We start from the raw sequence: 22,029 nt of genomic DNA on the forward strand, positions 1-22,029 counted from the left end.
GATACATGAGCCCCAAATTGCAAACACACAGAAAGGAAACCATGATGACCAAGACCTGCAAGGACCTGCGACCTGGTGATTTCCAGAAACGGAAATAAATGTTTCACGTGTTTAAAGAAATGAGAGAGAAAAAAATATAAGACACTGACCAGGGAAAGCTTTTAAATACCCAGGCTGATCTTCTAGAAATGAAAAATACGGTCACTGAAATGTCAACAAGCAAAGAGAGATTAATGAAATGGAAAACAAATCAAGCACACAGAGGATCAGAGCTACAGACAACAGGAAAGACAGACAGACGCGTGGGGACATCGTGAGCCCTCGACTGAAGCTCCAGAAAGAAGGGGCGGGCGGGGAGAGACGATATTTGCAGAGACCACAGGGGAGCAATTTCTAAAAGCCAAGCCCACCAGACCCCAGCAGGGCACGCCAACGCTCACCTAAACCCAGCAGAGTGAAGCCCAGGAACCCCGAGGAAAAGGGAAAGATCTTAAAAGGAACAAAAAGGAAAAAAATGGACTCCTTTCAATGCAACCACACTCGCTGACAGCTAACTTTGCAGCAACAGAAGTCAAGACGGCAGAATGATGTCTTCACTCTGCAGAGAACAGAACTGTCAACAGAGAATTTTGAAATCCATCGGAAAAAAAAACACCGAAAAACAAAATTCATACATTTTCAGGTAAATGAAACCCGAGACATGCTGTCACCTACTTTCCCACACTAGAGGCAATTCTAAAGGCAGGGCTGTGACCCCAGGTCAAAGAAGGACCAGAGGTGTGGGTGAGTCTAGACAAACACTGACCTCATGGAGTAATAACAACAGCACTGCTGCTATCTGGGGCTAAAAAACACGATGGAACACACTCCAAAACACAGTGTGTGACCAGGAGCAGATGGTGACACCAAAATGACAGGGTCCCAAGTGCTGATCAGGGCTTTCAGGGAAACAGAACCAGTAGGACACCTGCAGATGCACACAATGTACAGAGTGGGGGTTGGGGGGAGGGAGAGGGCTAGGAGGATGGAGGGACAGAGAGAGGTCAATTTTAAGGAACTGGCCCACGACTGTGGGGATGTGGGAGTCCAACCTGCAGGGTGGACCAGCATCTGGAGACCTGGGGACAAGCAGACGCTGCAGCTCGAGTCCAGAGGCTGTGGGGAGAATCCCCTCCCCGTCGGGGGACATCTGTATCTTCCTCTTCAGGCCTTCGACTGCTTAGATGAGGCCCACCCACATCATGGAGGGTAATCTGCTTTACTCAAAGTCTGCCAATTTAAATGTTCATTTCATCTTAAAAATACCTTCACAGCAACATTCTAGATTGGTGTCTGACCAAGAATCGGGGCAACACAGCCCAGCCAGGCTGACACACAAGATGAACCACCACACCACACTGTCTGGTAGGGGGATCATGATACTGATTAACTTCCAACCCTGCTAAGGTAGGGCCGCCCTGATAAGGCTACAATTCTAGGGCTACTGCCGAAAGAATAGATAGGCACAATTCCCTCATTAGTAAATGGAAACAAGTTATACGAGAAAAAACACCAACCGAAAGAAGGTAATAAATCAGAGAAAAAGAAATAGAAGAAATGAAGGACAAACAGAAGGCCCAAAGTCAGACGAATCCAGGTCACTGAGTAATTACAGTCTATGTAAATTACAAAATATGCCACCTCAAAACAGCCTGCTTTGGCATAAGGATTATTTTGAGCTGAAGGCAACTGAAAAGAAACAGGCACAAGAAAAGCTCTCTGCCCTCCGTCCACCTAAAAGCAGGACACGAGTGTGTAAAGGTGTCCCCACATTCCAGCAAGGTCAGGGTACCCACCTGAGACAACTCTGGCCTTGGTCTACACAAGCCTCACGTCCATCAGCCTCCCTGTGTGTTTACGCACCTTCCCACAATTTGCTGCCTAGAAGTTCTGTCCTCTTTCTTCATCTGTACCATCTCCAAAGGTGTACTGTTCTTTGCTAAGATGCCCTCTAAGTCCAAGTTCTAACTGAAATCAAGCAGGACCCTGTGGGGCTCCTGCGCAAGGGAGCCTCTCTGTTCTGCCTCCATGACCTTCCCTGAGCTCCAAAGGGCAGATTCAAACAGCTGCTAATCAGGGAAGGGAGGGGAGGCAGAGACAAGGGAGGGGCGGCCAGGAAACAACAGCGCAGCCTTGGGCCAGGGTCCTGGTCCCTCCTCAAGGGACACACAGAACAGTGTATTTGAGCTCTTTACAGAACTAAAACCCCCAACAAATGGAAGATGTCAGCATTCTTCATTCCAGAAAAGACCACCTGAGGCCAGATCAAAGGCGCGCAGGCCCTGCACACACAACCTAATCTCGTCAGCAACCCCACCCTTGAACCATGGCTATAAAACTCCTCACCAAAACCTCCCGGGTTGGGACCCACAGTTTTTCAGGGCACAAGCCCACTGTGTCCCCCTCTGCCTGGCAAAGCAATAAAGCTATTCTTTTCTACTTCACCCAAAACTCTGTCTCCGAGATTCCATTCGGCACCGGTCACCGAGGCCGAGTTTTCGGCATCAAACTGACAGCCCGCATCCCCTATCTTCAGAATTAGCAGAGGCACCAGGAGAAGCAGAGGGGTCTATTGTCACAGCGAGAGCTCCTCTCGGCAGCCGACAGCCGAGCACGTTCCAGGAAAGGGGCGGCACAGAGTGTACACTTTACCTGGAGGGCCTGCAGGGAGCACACTCCTCTCAGGCACCCATCGAACGGACATGGAAACTGGCTGCACCCTGGGCCAGGGACACGCTGCAACTGAAGATGAGTTCCACCCAGCTCTCTGCCCACAGCACAGTCAACAAGCCCATGATCTTTAAAATGGCTAGAAAACTCCCATATGTTTGGAAATTTAAAGACACAATACTGCCTACCTCATGGGTCAAGGAAGCAATGACAATGGAAATGAGAAAATATTCAGACCCGAAAGATAATGACAGTGCCATCAGACAGGGTGGGACCTGGGGCTTCCCTGGTGGCGCAGCGGTTAAGAATCCGCCTGCAAATGCAGGGGACACGGGTTCGAGCCCTGGTCCGAGAAGATCCCACATGTCGCGGATACAACTAAGCCCGTGAGTCACAACCACTGAAGCCCGCACACCTAGAGCCCATGCTCCACAACTAGAGAAAGCCTACACGCAGCAATGAAGACCCGACGCAGCCAAAAAATAAAATAAATAAATAAATAAATGTAAAAAAAAAAAAAAGAAAAGCACTAAAATCATTAACTTCAGCGGTCTGCTTTTCGTGATTAGCAGTAATATTTTGATATTCGACTACAAAAACTCCTCTATATCCTGGTTCCTCCTTTGCCTCTTTGGCGCCGTCCCTCCGAGCTATCTGACAGGTCGCCTCCCATCCTACGTCCTCAGTGTGGTCCCCGAATCAAACCTAACTTACAACTTTTAGGTTGTGCATTTTTCTTCAGTCAACAGAGACAAGAAACAAACCAAATGAGCAGTTAAACAGCCCCCCTCCCCAAAGGCTGGACATGGCACAAAGGAAAAGAGGGATAACATGAACAAGGTAATGCCAATACACTCGAAGGCTTAGAAGAGATGGACTAATGCCCAGAAAAAAAATTACCACAACCAATTCTGAAGAAAAGGAAAGCTAGGACAGCCCTCTAGTTGTTAAAGAAATTTCTCTGTAGTCAATCCCACTCCCCCGCAAAAAAATACCCACAAAAACCTTCAGGCCCAAATACCCTCATTTACAAGTTCTACCAAACATTCAGGGAGAAGGTAATTCCAACCCGACAGACTCTGCCAGAGACGACCCCCAAATCGTTTTAGGACTTTGAGACCAACATCCAGCCTGGACAGAAGAAAGAAGCCTTACAGGACAGGATGGAGAAAGCCCTACACGGGATAAGTAAACGGGATCAAACAAGACACAAAAAGGATTGTGGCCACGCGGGGCTTATCCTGGGACACAGGCCCACTTGCCCTCAGAGGTCTGGAGTGATGAGCCTTGTTGGCTGGTCAAAGGAAAACCAGCACTGGGCACCTGGGCAGACCCAGGAAAAGCATTTGACAAATCCAACGTTCCTCCTCAATTCTTGAAAGTGGAATCCCTCCACTCAAGCGTTCAGAGCGATGCTGGGCCAGGGCCAGGCCTCCACCGTGTGACCCTCACCGCACCTCTTCAGACCCTCACAAGCCCAGGAGGCACTGCTGAATCCCGCCCTGGAGACATGGATGGAGGCCCCAGCACACCTGCCCTGTGGACGGGGCTCTGAGACACCCAGTTCCAAAGGCTGCCGGGAATGAAGCGGAATGAAACAGTTCCTTTCATTTTGCATGACTTTTCTGCAAAAAATCATTATCTGAACTGCTTTTAAGATCCTCTGTCTGAGGAGGGAGGGGTGAGGCCCCTTCATCAAACCCCGAGACCCCCGCGTTCAGGGCCCACCTCCCGCTGGCCCAGCCAAGCCCAGACCTTGCGCTCTGCCTCCGAGACGGCCCCAGAGACCGCGTGGCGAGGACGCGGGTCCTTCCCCCTCCTGGCCCAGGGTCTCCACCCGCACCGCGGGCCGCGCTCACCCAGGTGGCCGTAGCCCACCACGTGCTTGGCGTGCAAGCCGAGGCGGGCCCGCAGGTCGCTCACGAGGTCGTAGAGCCTATCCAGGGGCAGCGAGAGGTCGTACTTGTACACGTAGCCGTCCCGGCTCAGGGCCTCGGTGATCCTCTCCCTCAGGGCCCACAGCATCTGGAAGTGAGGGGACGGGCACGGTCACCTGCGGCGGGCAGGGCAGCGATGCTGCGTTGCTGTGGGGTGACCGCGGGGTCGCGAGGCGAGGAAACCCTCTGGGTGACAGAAACGTTCTGCGTCGTGACAGGTGTGTGGCTTCTGTCCCAGAGTCCACATGGGACAAGGTCCCCGAATGAGGCCACGGGCTGGCCCCCGGGACCCAGGCACCCAGGGCCCCTCTCGGGACAATCAGAACTGATCCCCCATGGGGCCCCAAGCGAGGGTCGGGGGAGAGCAGGTGCGGGAGGACCATGGCAGACAGGGGGACATCCCGGGCAGACAGGGGGACATCCCGGGCCTGGGGACACGGGGAAGGACTGAGGGAGCAGAGAGGCAGGGCGGCCTCATCATGGTCACGCTGTCCTTCGCGAGAACGCCTTCCCTGTCGCGTGAGAGAACAGAGGGCCTGGGAATGCCCGTCCCACTTGGGCCTCATCCCTGCCCTGCCCTAAACCCCCCACTCCCCATTTCAGGAAACCTCTCGGCAAACCAACCTCCTCGGCAAGGCAAAAACTCCTTTCTCTTGCTTTTTTAACATACCCCCAGTGCAATGATCACCCCTGAAATAATAACAATAATTCCTCGCCACCGCGGAACATCCGGGCAGCGTCCGGATCTCCCCGGCTCTCTCACAGACTTCTACAGCAGAGGGTCACTCGGCACCTGCTGCTCGCACACACCTGGAGTCCAGCCACATCCCTGCACGGCTGGTCCCGCCTGTCCCCTGTGCCCAGAGGCTCCTCGAGCCCCACTCATGTCCATCACGTCCTGGTGCAGCCCCAAGTCCTGCTGCCCCCTCGTCTGCCCACTCCCTCTCACTGTGCTCCAATCCCACCCTCTCCAGAAAGTTCTGTCTGGAACACGGCAGGCACCAGCCCCCTCAGGGCCTTTGTGCACCGCACAGGTAACTCACTCCCCACCCCGCATCCATCTGTGCTCAAAATGTCCCTTCAGGGACTTCCTCCTGACCCCTCACCCACCCAGGAAGGATGCTGGCCCAGCCCCCTCCTGTGTCACCCAGCTGGGCCCCTGGCACCGACGTTTGAGAACGGGGCTGTGGAGCCAGCAGCCCAGACAGGGCAGGACCAGAGGGGCCACCGAGACAGGTGGCACCAACCCCCAGGGATGGGGCACCCAGCCCAGACAGATGGCCCGGCTGGGGACACGTGCTCACGCTCAGCCACAACCCACAATCTAACTGCAGGCGTCACGGGAAGGACGAGGGCCTCAGCCTTCACACACCTTGATCCTCCTCTGATCGGTGGCCAGGGTCCCGTCGGTCACCAGCCCCGAGCCCAGCACCTGCTCCAGGAAGCCGCTCAGCTTCTCCGCATCGTGCCCCGCCCCGGAGCCCGAGGTCTCGATGAGGACGTAGAACGGACTTTCTGGAGGGGGCAGAGGGAAAGCGGAGGGGAAAGCAGTTGGCCAAGAGCTAGGACAGGTCTAGGCCAGCCGCAGCTCTGGTACCCCTGACGGCGCTCATGTTGCCCACAGAGCAGCCGCTGGCTACGCGGGTTGAATTTCAGACAGTTTAAAAATAGGTCTTTCACTGTAAGAGAAGCCAGGCCCCCTGGAGACAGCACAAAGCTGTACTTTTGGTGTCTGGATGGGGTGGGGGCGCCCCAGGGACCCCTCTTACCAAACTGTGCGCTAAAGGGGAGGCCCAGCGCTTTGCAATGGCCGATAACACCCCAGGAGCCCTCCAACCATCCAGAGATCTTCTGTCCCTCCAGGGACCCTTCGCTCCCCACCCCCAGGGACCCTCCGTCTTTCCAACGGTCGTACATGTCTTATTTCTCTACCCTGGACAGGTGGTTTCCTATTTTATACGAAAACAAATGCCTCAGTAAAAACTTAAGGCATAAAGTTCTTTCCACACTTATGACTATTATGGACTGAACTGTGTAACCGCCCACCCCAAATTCCCACGGTGAAGCCCTAATCCACCTCTTATGTGACTGTATTTGGAAATTAGGCCTTCAGGGATGTAATTCAGGTTAAATGAGGTCCTAAGAGTGGGGCCCTGATCTTTCAGGTGCCCTCATGGGAATAGGAAGACACTCCAGAGGTCTCTCCCACACACACACAGAAGACGCCCCGTGAGGACTTTCACCAGAACCCAACCCCGATGGAACCCTGGTCTTGGACTTGCAGCCTCCAGAACCAGGGGCAATAAATTTCCTTCTTTAAGGCTGTAGTGTTCTGTTAGGGCAGCCTGGGGTAAGACAACGATCATTTCTTCCGGGTCGATTCCAGAAGTGAAAATACCCAGGTGTACAGCTGCACGGACTTAGCTTTACACAGAGCGCGGACTAAAGACCTGGGCATGACGAGCTCACCGGCAAAGCAGAACGAGCTGGCTGAGCTCCGAGGGCCAGCACTTCATGCGATGACACGTCTCCCAGTGCAGGAGCCGGGGGGGCGCCCCTGAGTGTGCATCTGGCTGTTCCAAAGACCCCAGGGCTACGGCACGACCGACAGCCTTTGACTGAACTCCGGGAGCGCACGTAAAACGAATTTCAGGGAGAATTCTGCTCTCAACAGCTACAGGGACGCCGGAACCGTGGCGACGCTCCCTGCCACCTCCTACTTCACGGACGGGACGGAGGCTCCGATCAGCCCACACATCAAACGGCACAATAGGGGCGGTGGGCGCTGCCAGTGGGCGGGGACAGTACCTTGCACGGGGCAGGCGAGATGGAGGTGGAGCCCGACCAGCTTCATGCACTCGGCGTCCATGAACTCGAATGCGGACAGGATCTCACCCAGCATGCCCCTGCAGGTGCAGAAGGTCTGCAAAACCTCAGCAAAGCCAGGACAGCCTGCAACAGACATGGAAAAAGGACAGTTGAGCTGGTCATGCAGAGGCAGGGCCTCACCTACGGGCCCACCTGAGCCCCCTTTCAAGCAGCAAAACCAACCCGTCTCCTGGCAACAGCGATGCTGAGCTGGGCAGCCTCGCAGAGCGGGACAAGCCACCCGGGTCAGCCACCACGTCGTAGGTCACAGGCATCGAAGAGGAAGAGAAAAGGCTGCCTGAGAGCCCCGACGCTCAGGAAAGCCACTTGGAAAGTCCACAGACACAGGGCCAGCAACGGGCCGCCCCGGAAAACGGCTTAGCTGTGCGTCTCTGACAACACCCAGGGCCCAGCAAGTCATTCAAGGCACATGTACTGACCCCCGAGCTCCCCGTGGTGTCCCGGTGCCTGGAGCTGACCACCAAGCGGCCCAAGGCAGAGAGGGGACGTGGATATGTCAGCAGGCGGGGAGGGGTGGGCACACTTGGCCTTTCAGGGCAGGGATGGGAAGGCACTGAGAGGTCGTGTGGAGGTCAGGGAGGAGGGTCTGGAGAGAAGATCCCGCGAGTGAAGCTCAGGGGCTGAGGCCCAAGGGACACGTGCAGGACCCCCGGCTGGACGCAGGGCTGGACATGGCGGGTTTGGCGATACATGAACCCCAGCCGCAGGGAGCGTTAGTGAACTGGATACAGATCAGAAGAAACCTTCCAGAATGCATCACAGAGTGAGACAGGATGGAAACTCGGGTGCAGGGAAGACACAGGGAGGGTGGACGGATTGATAGGCTCTATCGTGCGTCTAATCGCAGTCCTGAGAGGGGAGCAAAACGGGGGCAACCGCTGACGACGGGGGGTGGCAGGAAACTTATGGAAGTGAGAGAACCAAGCCATGGGTTTAAGAAGTTCAGGAAACCCAGAGAGAAAAAGAAACGTACTCTCACACACGACATAACGAGACCCATAAAACGCCAAAGGTAAAGAGAAAATCTTTAAATCGGCCAAAGAAAAAGAGAGAGAGTCCCTCAGAGCAGCGGCAGCAGAGGACGGCTGGCTGGCGTCACCAACAGCCACGGAGCCACGCGGAGGTGCGCCCTCAACAGGACGAAAGGGCACAGATGCCAGCCTGTGCTCGCCAGAGTGTCTTCCAAGAATGGGGTGAAAGGGAGATGGTTTGGGACAGACTCAAAGCGAGGACTCAGCAGCAGGCGTCCACGACAGGAAACGACGGAGGACGTGTTCATAAGGCACGTGGCCTCTGCAGGAAGGCCTGACGCAGGGGACGAAGAAAATGGCACGTGTGGAAAATAACAGTAAAAGGACCACCAGAGACCGGAGACTGATGGGCTCAAGACGAGAGCCCGCGCGTGGTGGGAGCCACTGGGGCCCCTGCGTCCCGCCGCCGGGCAAGGTGCCGGGACCTCCCAGAGATGGGCCTCTGGACCAGCAGAGGAGCGGAGGCTGCAGTTAACCTAACGCAGCTGAACGACGGCGGGAAAGGAGATGCAAACAGGTGATGGAGGGATCGGAACAAAGTAGACGTGAGCCCGTTTTTCAAGCCTGCTCTGAAGGGAAGCAGAGAACGTGAACGGCCGGCGAGGGAAATGTCCCAACGCGTTCGCAGAGACAGGTGGTCCAAGACAGGGGAGGCCAGCGGCTGGCTTACAGAGGGGACTAATTACTGCCCCCCCAACCCTGTGATGAACAGACTCATGCCCTTGATCTCGCGCCAAACCACATCATTTCCCTGTGAATCTTACTGCATAAGCTGCCTAAGTAACAAACGGCAGGTGGATAAAACGGGCAAAGCCCCAGTTTTGTTACAGAATAGAGTGTGTGCTCTGCCCAGACCCCACCGTGGACACCAACGAGGCCAGGTCCCAGACCCTTTGGAAACAGCGAGAAGCCCAGAGAAACAGGAGGGACCGCACACGGCAGCTCAGCCTGAGAACCCGCTCGAGAGGCAGACGGAGGGCACCTACCGAGGAAAGCCACGTTCACAGCGCTGGGCTTGGGCGGACACAAGATGGACACGGCGGTGATGACCCCCAGGGTGCCCTCCGACCCGATGAAAAGCTGCTTCAGGTCATAGCCCGTGTTGTCCTTCCGCAGGGATGTGAGGCAGTTAAGGATGGTGCCGTCGGCCAGTACCTGGGAGGGAGCAGAGACGGGCACTCTTGCATCAGCCCACGGCCCCAACAGATGCCCTGGGGAGGCCGACCCAGCCCAGGGCACCCTGAGAAAGCTGAGCCAGTCATCAGCCCCCCGCCCCACTTTGGTCCAGGAACACAGGGGTCCCTAGGGTGGCACCAGGCCTGAAGTCACCCCAACAGGCTGAAAGAGGGGCTTCTCTTCCCCGGGTGCAGTGACGATCCCCACCCCCACCACGATCAGGAACCTCAGGGCCCAGTTCTCAAGGGAAGCTGGCCCAAAGCAGGGCACACCTGGGGTGCCGGAGGGCGCACCCGGGGAGGAGTAGGGCAGAGAGTGGCAGTGCATCAGGCCCCCCACCCCTGCACTGCTCATCCACAGGCCCCGCAGTCATGCTCTGTAGGCCCGTCCTGAGTCTTGCTTGGTTCATTTAGTCAGAAGCTTAGTGAAACAGCTTGTGAAAATGAGACAGTGAGTTACAATAAAAATAACCGGCGTCCAGAGGACAAAGCTACAGGAGCCTCGTGACTTAGCAGATGCAAGTCGTTCCCTCCTTGGGTAAACGGAGGGCCCTTGCTTTAGAAAGCCCTGAGGTGTGCTTCACAGACTCAACAGCCCTAGGGGTGGTGACAGTGGCGCCACGGGGCTCGTCTGAGCACGAGCTACCAGGAAGCTGGAGGGCAGAATGCTGCTGGTCCGGGAAGCTGCTCGGGCTTCCCACGGCAGCTCCTCACAGGGACAGGAGGGCAGCGGACACGCCATCACCTCGTGGGAAGCCAGAACGCGGGGTGCTTCGTGTAACCCCCAAGGCCCTGGTGGGACCGAGAGGAGACCGGGGCTGGTACAGTGGGAACCTGGATCTCCAGGCTGGGACGAGGCCCCATCCCCGAGGTGGCCTCGTGCACCTGCGCCACCCGGGGCCCAAGAGGGCAGCCCCCATGCTGGGCCTGCACCACCCCAGGTGTCTGCAGGGAGCAAGGGTGGACCTGACAGGGGGTCTCACCCAGAGACCTCGCATGCTGACCACTGGGAAAGTCAGCCACCCTGGGACCGACCTGGGGACCAGAGCGAGCCCAGCCAGGTGTCCCTGGAAGCAGGGCCAGCGCTGAGCCGCGACAGTGTCCCCAGCTCACCACTTCCAGGCCCAGGACCGTCCCCCGCAGCGAGCCGTATCGCAGCAACCGCAGGCCGCCTGCGTTGGTCGCCACGTTCCCCCCGATGTGGCAGCTGCCCTTCGCCCCGAGGTCCAGCGGCACGACAAAGCCCCGCTCCTCCACATACCGGCTCAGCTCCTCCAGGACGCAGCCCGCCTGGCAGACCAGGACCCCTGCCAAGCAACCAGAGCGCCCGCGGGGACTCTCAGCTCAGGACCCCCAGAAGGGGCGTCCACCCGGAACCCGGGCGAGGAGGAAAAGGGGCGTGTCCCCCCCCCTCCCCAGAAGATGCCTTCATGAGAAAAGAAAACAACAGTGAGGCGAAATGGAGGAGAAACACCTCACATACACCACCCACACCCACACCCACGCGCTTATTACGCCAGGGAGCCGCAAGCGGAGGGCTGCTACAAGGCCGTGGCCCTCGACCGTGGGGGTGATTCTGCCCCTGGGGACACGTGACAATCCTGGAGGCGATCTGGGCTGGAGGGGCCGCTGGCATCGAGTGGGTGGAGGCCAGGGTGCTGCTCGACACCGCCCAGTGTCCAGGTGCCCCTGCCAGACAGCACGATCCACCCGTATGTCCTGCCCGAGGCACCAACTCGCCGTTGCTGAGCCCCGAGCTTCATGAGCACGGAGCGCCTTAGACGCCTTGCACGCCCCGGGAAGGGCCGGCACGGCCAGGAAATGTCAATCTGAAGGGGCCGCAGGAACAGGTCAAGCCCAGGGGGTGAGTCACCCCAGTAACCAACTAAATAACAACCCCCCTCCAGACGCACCCGGGGGCCCGGCTCGGGTGGAGTGGTGGTGGCGTCTGGGCCCCCCGCAGGCCCGGGTTCCCCACGGCCCAGCCCCGCAGCTGAGAGGGATGGTCCTGACGACAGCTGGCCTTACCAGACACGTTGTGGAAGCTGACGATCTGGTTCATGAGGGCGGTGGACACGATGATCTCATCAAAGACGGGGGTACTGCCCCCCACCATGCCCGTGTTGCCCCCCTGTGGGCTCACGGCCAGGTTCCTCTCGTGACAGTACCTGGGACACGCACAGGACCAGCGTCAGGGCCCCTTTCCCACACCACCGGCCCAGGGGGATACTCTCGGGGCCCTCCTGCCGCAGCCTCGAGGGGGTGCCTCCTCGGCCCCCACGCACAGTGGGAGTCTGACAGGACAAACGTCCATCACACAGCCACCTGGGGAGCTGGCGGCCAGCATCTTCCCAGAGCACGGCTGAGGCCCCGGCTGCCCTGCGATGCCAGTCCTCCAAGTACAGACAGTCCGAGCAACAGCTGCAGCCCTCCCTGTTACCTGAAGAACCGCAGCCCCCAGGCACTCGGGGCTCCCTCCCACCTCCACGCCCCACGTCTCCTCTCTCCTTTAACCTTGGCCGCATGCCCTTCCCTCGCCCACCACCTTCCAGACCTACGTCAGACTCATCAGTAGCACCTCGTCCCCAACCAGGCTCCCGCTGTGCAAAGGCCTGAAGCGACAAGCGCCCCATTGGGTCAGGATTTGGGCAGCAGGGCACGTGCCCCGAGAGGCAGGCTGCCCACGTGCGTCAAAAACGCCGCCTGCCGGGCTCCCCTGGTGGCACAGTGGTTGAGAGTCCGCCTGCCGATGCAGGGTACATGGGTTCATGCCCCGTTCTGGGAAGATCCCACATGCCACAGAGCGGCTGGGCCCGTGAGCCATGGCTGCTGAGCCTGCGCGTCCGGAGCCTGTGCTCCGCAGCGGGAGAGGCCACAACAGTGAGAGGCCCACGTTCCGCAAAAAAAAAAAAAAAAAAAAAGCCACCTGCCATGCAGTCAGCCTCCAGCCGTGGCTCTGACAGAGAAGGCCGGGGCGCCCGCCCACCTGCCAGCTATTCTGAAGCACTGGACACACCTCAACGTGCCACCATGGGGACAGAGCACTCACAGGGCGCACACCTTCCATGCAATGACAGAGGCGTGGAAGAATAATTAGCAACAAGAGATGGGCACGGATATTGCCAAACGGAAGGGAAAAAAGCCGCTGACACTGTAGATACAACGTGGTAACGTTTAAAAACCCTCACCCCCGCGAGAAAGATGCTGAGCTAACACACCAGAATGTCACCGGTGGTTTTCTTTGAGGGGAAATTACTGGCTGCTTTCGCACTTTTTTCTTTATGGTTTTGTACGTTTTCCAATTTTTCTATAATCAACACGAGAACGTATTGATACAAAACATCAAAGAACACATTTCTCAAGAAAAGGTCCGTCTCCTTCCCTGCCCTGCCCTTCGAGTCTGCAGCCGCTCCCCACCCAAGGCCCAGCTGGTACCCCAAGGGTCCAAGATTCCGGGCTCAGCCCTGCTCAGGCTGGCACTGCCCCTGCCACCTCCCCGGCCCCGGTCACTGTCCACTTCACGGGGTCTGCCTGTTCTGTGTCCTGTGCCTGTGAGGAAACCATGGGTGAGCAACGCAGGAGGGAGGGTGGGCAGGGCGTGTACCTGAGGATGTGCGCCACCTCCTGGGACGTCCGGGGCCTCAGCAGCACCTTGCTGGAGCCTGCAAGACAGAAGCCGCGCGGTCACCCCGCGGCAGGGCTGCGTCCCACCTCCTGGCGGAGCTGGCCCACAAACCTCAAGGACCAAAACCCGACGGCAGGAGCGGCCCGTCTCCAGCTGGAGGGGGCGGAGGGCCAGCGGGTGGTGGTCTGTGTTCCTGATCTGGGCCCTGGGAAGCAGGCTGGCAGGGCCCCAGGGTAGGGGCGTCTGCCCGCCTTCCCCACTGAAGGTTACTGGGTTTCCCTTGTAATTTAATACGGGTCTCGCGCAGAGACACTTGAGGCTACGTCGATACTCTGTCGCCCCGCAAACGGTCGCCTGTGAATCATCCTTACCTGAATCTGTTCTCAGGACAGGTACCAGAGGTGATGTTTCTAAATGCATCCATCCCCTTCCCTCTCATGTATTTGTGTCCTTGGCTATTTAATCACAGCCGGGCGGGCTCATGGGTTCTTAGGTTGTTCATTGGTTACAATTCTTTGCTGCCACGATTTATTTGATGTCCAGCGTGGCCTCGTCTGTCGGCATTGCTGACCACTGTCTCCAAGACAATCAAGTGTCTTCCCACCCTTTCAATTTTGTGGGAAGTATCAGTTCTTTAAGTGGCTAAGAGGCTGCAGGAGGGCAGCAGGGCATCTAGCAGGTGTTCCTGCTGGCCAGCGATTTCATGGAGCTCTGAGAGTGGGCTGTGGTTGCTACCTTACCCTTTTTATTCTGAAAGCCATTTCTCACTTGCTGTTCATCAAATGGACTGTGCCTGCCCAGGCAGCTGGCTGTTTGGCACCCAGATCCTTCAGGACAGCACAGTCCAGGGACCCTGGTCACCCCCGAGGCTCTGTCGGTTTCACTCACACACTGTTTCTCAGCAACACCTGAGCGCCCACCCTCTGTGCCCTGTGATGGGCACAGAGAATAAAAACAGACGAGTTCTCCCGCCCCTGGGAAGTTTACTTTCTCACGGGGGAAAGGATAAGAAAACGGTCCAACGTGTTAATAAGGGGAGCCTACAAAGAGAACGGAGCACAGAGCAGAGAATCATCAGAGGCAACTCGGGGGAACCGCCCAGGACTGGAGGGAAGGAGCGTCCAGCCCAGACAGGCCGGGACGCGCAGGCCAGTGAGGGGACAGGTGGAAAGCCCGGCTGCACAGGCTCCGGACACCACCCCGCTGCGGCCTTCCTCCCTCTCAGCACCCTCACAGTGCTCTGGGGCCGTCCCTGCAGGGGGACCGCCCTGGATCCAGGCTCGCTCAGCACCCCACCCACCACCTGCAGCATCCCAGCGTTTCCAGGTGCCTCCCCCCCATCCGCTTTCCTGGCCTCCTGAGCGCCCCGGCCTCCTGGCGCAGCTGCTCCGGCACTCCCGCCTCTTGTCTCTGCTTCCCCTGCAGCCCTAGGGCACTGACCCCTCTCCCTCCCTCAGGATGCCTCCGGGCTTGGGGTGCCAGAGGAGTCCTCCTCCCCTGGGGCCTCGTCCAGGCGCCCTCCTCACGCACACAAACCTGGCGGCGCCCCGGGTTCTCGGTCTCCCAGCGAGTCCTGGGGATGTCAGTGCCCACCGACCTCAGGGTCAGCACAGCATGCCCGGCTGCCGCCCCCTGCATGTGTCGTATGTCGGGGCTGCTTGCACACGACGGGGCAGAGCTGAGGCCCAGGACCTCCTGCCCGCCCTCTGCAGGAGCCTGCTGGCCGGGCCATGGAGACTGTCAACAGCAGGACTGAGACCTGGCCTCGGGGCGTCCAGTGGCCCGCAGAACAGGCTGCCCCCGCTCCAGCATCCGCACAACCCCTGGGACTGTGGCCCCCCGACGCTTCCTCGAGGACGTCCCTCCTGTCCCTGTGTCATCCACGTTTCCCTCTCCACCTGCTCATCCCCGATGACACCACAAACCTGCTGAGACGGCGCTCTCATCCTAGAACTAAAGACGAAAAGTCCCTTCACTTGACCCCCGAGCCCTGCAAGCCTCACCCACTTCTCTGACCCTCCTGGCCCCTCACACCCCAGGACCGGCTCCAGGGGCGCATGCATCCCCTTCACACCATGGAGAACCTCCCACGTGTCCCCAAGGATGCCCATGTGGCCCGTCTCAGCCTGTCCGTGCGGCCGCATCTGACCCCACGACCCCACCTCCCTGCCTTTCTTCCCCCGGCCCCTGGTGCCACGCCCCTTCGGCGGGCCCCTCGCCCCTCCACTGGACACAGCGGTCATCAGCCTCCTCGGAAGGCCGTTGCGTCCCCGCCCTAGACCTCAGACTAGCTTGCTCCACGGCCCGACAGGCCCCCTTGCGTGGCCACAGGAACACGTCCAAACCCAAACTCCTGGTTCTCCCTGCACAGATCCACCCTCCTCCGGTCACTCTCCGCATCAACTCAGCAGACGGGTCCAGTTTTTGCTACTGCTCAGGCCAAATGTCCCTGCGTGCCTGCCGTCGTTCCCTCACACCCTCATCCAGCCGTCAGCCAACCTCCCTTCCAGACACACCTGAGCCAACCGTTACTCAGCGGCCAGCCCCCCGCCCGGGCACCCGGGCCCTCGCACACCCACTGCGGCCCCCTCCGCCGTGGCCCTCCGGCCGCACTCCCCATCAGCGGGCAGGAAAGGTCAGGACACACAGGGCCCTCGAGGCCTCGCTGACCCGCCCCTCCCCGACCTCCTCCCGCCAGCCATCCACTCGGGCCGCTCATGCGGTCTCAGGTCTCATGGCTCCTCCAAGGAGCCCAGTGCAGCCCTGCTCTGAGGCTTTGGCTGGCTGTCCCTGCTCTAGGCACGCCCTTCCAGAGGCTTTCCCAGGTCGGAGAAAACGGCCTGTGCTGGGGGGGCCTCCAGGGCGCTCACGGCCATGTGGAGCGCAGCCCAGCCCCTGCTCCTGCTGCCACCCCCAGGTCAGCCTCCTGTCCCTCTGCACATCCAGGGCCCCAGCCTTTCACTCGGTGCAGGCGCAAAGTTTGTAGGGTTAACCCATGAGCGAGTGGTCTAAGTTTTGAAGGAAGAAATGTTCAATAAGCTTCCATTTCAAATAAAATCTCACTTTTTAAGAAAAATTAAAAGACCCTAATCAGCTTTTGCTAGCTTACATTTTCTACGTAACTCTGAGATTAAAATGATCAAAAATTTAGACAGGCTTTCTCTCCAAAAGAAAGCCGCATAAAGGGGTATTTAGACAAAAATTCACCAAGTACCCCAACAGACGCCCACTGAGCAGCCGCTGGGCCCTGAGCCCTTGGACTCACAGCTGAGCAGGCCCAGCGCGGCCCCCCGAACTCAAGGAGACAGGAAGCCCGCAGGGGTCCTCCACATGGGCACGTAGGGCAGGCTGCCCACTGCCCAGCCCCCAGGTAGGTGGCTGATGGGGAGGAAGGCCCCCAGGAGACTGCAGCCGCCGCCCGCTCAGGGCACCCCAGAGCATGGGCACGCGGGCCTCGGGGACGAGCAGGTGGGGCGCCCTGCGTGGGGCTGGGCACTGAGGTCTGTCTGCCCAGACAGTAGCACCAAGGTGGGACCGCGAACGGCCTGGCGGAGCGGGGGCGGGCATCACCCTCTCCGGCCTCCAGGATCACTGCCTGCTGGGCGGGGCCTCTCAGCAGGGCAGTGCCGCCCCTGTGGGCAAGGCGGGGCTGGACACCCTTCCACTCGAGGGCGCCCCGGCAGAGAAGTAGAGCCGAAGGTTGTCCAACGTCTCGGGCCTCCCACAGGGGCAGGACCGCCCCGTTATCTGCGCCTCCGCCCCAGTTCCACTCGCTCAAGACTCTGCACTGTGGTTTGGAACCTCACTCGGAGGTTTTCCCGCCGGCAGCACAGCCCTCAGAGTGTCCGAGTAAACAGCACAGCACACCCTCCACTACTCTTTTTCAGTCCCGAGTGCGCTGGATCCAAGCCCAGCCTGAGGACCTGGCCGCCCAGCGTGTCCTGGAATTACAGGTTTAAATATGCCCCCACGTTGTAAATTGCCTGTCTTCTAGCTCTCCTTAATATTGTAGCAAGAACATCACGGAAGTAGGTCACGTAATCTCTGAAATCATTTCAGAAGAGAACACAGGGTATTAGGAAATCTCTGTTATCAAGAGGGTGCGCTGGGTCCAGGAGGAGAAGCGCTGGTACAGTGGAGGAGAGGAAGCTGCACTGGGGAGAACAGGCCTCCCAGAAGATGCGTCCACCTCCCAGAAGATGCGTCCACCTCCCAGAAGATGCGTCCACCTCCCACCCCTCAGAACCCGCGAACGTGACCGTATTCGGATAAAGCGTCTTTACAGGTGTAATTAAGGATCTCTGAGATGAGATCATCCTGATTAGGGTGTGACCTCAATCCAAGGACAGGCATCCTCACAGGAGAATGGAGAGGGGACACAGGGGAGAGGCCATGTGAGGACAGAGGCAGAGACTGGAGTGATGCTGTCACGAGCCGAGGTCTCCTGGAGCCCCCGAGAGCTGGAAGAGGCAGCCTGCACACCCACCGCGGCCGGTCACAGCGCAGGCCCCCTGGAGGGAGCCCTGCCCACGCCTGGATCTCAGACTCTGGCCTTGAGAACGGAGAGGATAAATGTGTCGTTTTGAGCCTGGTTTGTGGTTCTTTGTTACACAGGTGGCCCCGGGAGACTAATGCAGGCGCTGAGGGGAAGTGAGCAGTAGTTAACACACACACCCACCTCTGAGCAGCTGGCGGGGGGCGGGGGGAGGCGCTGTTTCATCTTTTAATGTGTAGACGTCGTGCATAAGAAAAGCGTTATGTGCCACCACCCAGAGCTCCTCACTGGCCTCACCTCAACTCACGCTGTTTCTCAAGCCCACCCACCCCGCCAAGTGTGAAGCATGAACAGACCCTTACTCACCCCGGACCGTCCTCAGCCAGTCCACATTGGGGGCCTCCAGCTCCTCTGGGTCTGTGATGACCCTGCCAGGGACGATGCGCTCCAGGGCAGCCAGGTCGTCCTCAGACACCACGGAGAAGGGCAGCCGCCGCACGGAGTAGCGCTCCCGGGTCAGCACCACCTCGGGAGCACAGGAGAATGCCGAGGAGCTGCCTCTTCGAACGAGGGGGCTGGTGCCCGTGGCCCCCCAAGGGCTGCCTGTCCCAGGGATCCTGGACGCCCCTGCCCATGTCCTCTGCTGTGCAGAGACTCCCTGAGGGCAGGCCGCCTGCCACCAGAAGAGCCACGCAGGCCGCCTGGGTGCCAGACGGGACATCATCGCTCCTGCCCTGAAAAGCAAGTGACTGGACCTGGAACTCTGGAATACTACAGAGCAACGGAAAGGGAAGCACCTGCTGGGAAGAGACCTCGGCAGAGCCCAGGCCCAGGAAAGGTCCAGAAACAGACAACACTTTCCACAGTGGTGGTGGCGGAGTGAGATTGGACCACCCGGGAGATGTGGGCTGGGGGGGGACAAGGGACACGAGGCCTTCACCCTGATGCAGTGTGCAGTCACCTCCTGACAAGTCACTGAGATGTACGCCCTTGGCTGAGGCCCCCCCTGGGTGTCAGCTTGTAACACCTGCAACAATCGTATCTCCCTTTCACCCCCCTTCCTTCAGAACAAACCAGGAGTTAAGGTGCTAAAAGGAAAGGGACAGATATCACTGAATTGTACACTTAAAAATGGTTAATATGATAAATCTTATGTTTCGTGGATATGTTACAAGTTTAAGAACCACGGAATCAAAGAAAGTGGGGGCGGGGGGAAGCTCCTCTGGCTGCCCACGGTGGGAGAGCTGGGATTCGCACAAACGCCACGCAGCCCTGCAGCCCCCCGGAGAGGCGGGAGGGGTGCAGCAGCCGTTTTCTGGATACTTCCACGTCACCTGATGCTCAGACAACCTGAGTCGGCACCGAGGGCAGCGTTCGCGCGTGGGTTCACACCCGCTGTGTGACCCTGAGAAAACGAACGAGCCTCTCTGTGCCTTGATGCAGCATGTGCCTCACCGGTGGGGATGAGGATTAAATGAACCACGGACGGTGACCCTCACCGTTAGGGGGTACGCAGTACAGGTGGGCGAGCTCAGGAAAGGAACTCTCTGGGACCCCCGACGGGGACCAGGAGCTTGGGGCCACGGCCGTCGGGCCAGCCCACAGGTGACCACCCGGGGCCAGGAGGGGCCGCCCCGGCTGGGAAGCAACGGCTAATCGCGGTGGCCCCGGCGCACCCGACGGCGCTGAGTCACCCCGGCTCTTCCGGAGGGGCCGGGGCGCGCGGCCTGCGCGATCACATGACGGGACCAGCCCGGGCGGTCGGACCCAAGGACCCCGCGGGCGCCCGCCGCGCCGCAATTGCGCGCGCCCGCCGCCCCGGACCCGCGCCCCGCAGCCCCGCAGCTCCGCAGCCCCTCAGCCCGGACCCCGAGCGGCCGCGCGCACGCACTCACGTCCGCGTCCCCGCCGCAGGCCTCGCGCCGCCGCAGCCAGAGTGGGCTGGACGGGCGGGACTGCGCCTGCGCCGGAGGCCTCCCGCCCCGCCCCCGCCCCCGGGCCCCGTCCCCGCCCCCGGGCCCCGCCCCTGATGCCTCCAGCCCCCTGCGCACTGGTGCGCAGCTTGATGCAGCTTCCACGTGGGGTCAGCTGGCCTTGACCCGCGTTGGCACCGGCTAGTGGGGGTCCCAGCGCACCCTCCCACCCCTTCCACGAGGACTGGCCCCGGGTGAGAGCGTAACTGCTCACTCCTTCGTCCTACGGGCGGTCCCCAGGGGACTCTGGCTCACCCCCCTCCTCTGCCCCAGGGACGCCCTGGCCCCCACTCTTGCAGAAGGGCAGACATCTCTGCAGGTCAGGTACGCACTGCAGGCAGGCCGAACCCGAGGAGCTCCAGAAGCTGCCTGCCCAAGCATTCTTTAGTGATGGGGCCTCAGAGGAGCTGGTCTGGGTTGGTGACCCGGCCGCAGGAAGGCCTGAACCACACCAGGAGGGAAGAAGCCTCTCCGGCCTGCTGCCTCCTCCGGCCCCTTCAGGTTTGCACCTGCCCGGTGCTGGGCTGCCGTCTGCAGCTCCAGTGCATCCACCCAAGGGGGACAAAGGGAGGGGGGAAGCTTCCGGGCTGAGGGATGTTCCTCACCCCAGCAGCACGGGTGCCAGTTCCCAGCCGCATCACGTTCCCTCAGGGGTGCCCCAGCTCCATGGGGCACCCCTTCCCGGGGCTCCTGAGGCCCAGGGCCACCCAAGTAACACCTGCTCTAGGTGGCCGTGAGGCCGGCCCTCCTCCGAGCTCTGAATCCTAATCAGCGCCCCTCCAAGCAGCCAAACCCAGACTCCAACTTCCTCCCCCTACCCTGCCCCCGCCCCTCGCGGACTTAGGGATGGCAGCCGCTTCCTCCAGTGACTGTTACCTCAATGCTCCCTTTTTGCTCTTTCAGCCCTGGAATACCCTCAATTACATTGTTACAATAACTAACACAGTCCCTAGTACCCAGAGTAGAGTTCTCTTCCCACCCTCTGGCCCCCACGTGTCCTACCAAGGCATCTCCAGTACGTGTCTGGCTCATCAGTCCCAGAGTTCTTGGTGAGGCAGACAGGAGGGATGTTCTGTGGGATGCTAGGATGACGACCCGTGGCCCGGGGACTGCAGAGAGCGAGCGTGTGTACGTGGCCCAAGGCAGGGCCGCGACGGTGTGCTGCCAGCTCGACCAAGTATCAACAGAACAAAGATTCCGGTGGTCCCTGCATATTGGCACTGGCCAGATCAACAACTACCTGCCACCTGCCAAGAGCGTACGTTCTGCTCTGGTAACCATGCCCTGCCAGGAACAGCAGCTGCAGTGGGGTCTCACCCACATCTTCAGTAAACCATACTCCTTAAGACCTGCCCACCTCTTCCCAGGTAAGTTAATGGGGTGCGCTAGGAACATCACCCCTGACCTTCCCGCGAGGAGACATCCTGCCTTTGGATTATGCCCTGGCAGGGAGAGGACACTCCAGGCCTTCCACCTGGCTCTTCCTACCGTGACGACCCTCACTCCACAGGTCAACGTGGCCATCCTGCCAGCCATTACGTCTATTTCAATGACATACTCAGGCACTGGGAAGATAACCACAGAGGGGCCTGTGGACCCATCCAGACAAACATCACCTAACCACCTGATTGCCGTGGGCCCTCACTTTGACCAGACCAATGGCATCCTGGACCTCTGGGAATCAGCAACAGTGCAGATTAGCACCCCACCCCCAAAACAAAGAGCTGGTGCCTCCTTTTCCCAGGCAGGCAGCCCTGGTGTGCGTGGAGCAAGATGGTGCAGGGAGAGGAAAGTCACAGGCCTTCCTCCAGAGCCGGAGGCTCCCCTCCAGCCACGGACCCGAGTCTGTGAACCAGGCTTCATCTGGAAAATGGTTGCCTGGCGGTGCTCTCCCAGCCCACTGTGACCAGGCTGGGTTTCTGGACCCTGACCGTTAGAACTCGTCAAGGGAACATCCTAAGAGTTGTTTAGTTCCCACAGGGCCTTGGCGCCCAAGCAGGCCTAGTGGGTGAAACTTCTGTTCCAAAGGAAGCGCCTTAAGCCTCTAGAAAGCAACCCACAGCACTCTAACCACTTTATCTTTCCTGTGAGCTTGGGGACCAACTTGTGATGCCACGACACAGCTGAGGCCCAAGGCTGTCCACCAAGGTGCGGCCGGGGGTCCTGCCCAGGCTGGTGGCAGTGACACACCCCCT

General features: G+C 59.3%; 1 protein-coding gene across 3 annotated transcripts in view; it reads right to left on the reverse strand.

Annotated features, from left to right (window-relative positions):
* The window catches only part of D2HGDH (D-2-hydroxyglutarate dehydrogenase), a 23,210-nt gene extending 2,845 nt beyond the window's left edge, over positions 1-20,365 (reverse strand). Inside the window, exons 1-9 of one of the 3 annotated variants that reach the window (XM_060301543.2) lie at positions 20,167-20,365; positions 18,228-18,595; positions 13,346-13,403; positions 11,770-11,909; positions 10,855-11,048; positions 9,553-9,721; positions 7,455-7,598; positions 6,019-6,161; positions 4,569-4,734 (exon numbers count right to left, since the gene is read on the reverse strand). In XM_060301543.2, coding sequence (XP_060157526.1) covers positions 4,569-4,734; positions 6,019-6,161; positions 7,455-7,598; positions 9,553-9,721; positions 10,855-11,048; positions 11,770-11,909; positions 13,346-13,403; positions 18,228-18,585 — 1,372 coding nt within the window. In that variant the 5' untranslated portion in view covers positions 18,586-18,595; positions 20,167-20,365. Of the gene's footprint in view, positions 1-4,568; positions 4,735-6,018; positions 6,162-7,454; positions 7,599-9,552; positions 9,722-10,854; positions 11,049-11,769; positions 11,910-13,345; positions 13,404-18,227; positions 18,596-19,360; positions 19,650-19,756; positions 19,808-20,166 lie in introns of those variants that run through there. The other 2 variants (XM_030850245.2, XM_030850244.3) reach the window with 2 other exon arrangements.
* Positions 20,366-22,029: the final 1,664 nt, after the last annotated feature.

The sequence above is a fragment of the Globicephala melas genome, chromosome 7, assembly GCF_963455315.2.
Source record: "Globicephala melas chromosome 7, mGloMel1.2, whole genome shotgun sequence".
Lineage (NCBI taxonomy): Eukaryota > Metazoa > Chordata > Mammalia > Artiodactyla > Delphinidae > Globicephala > Globicephala melas.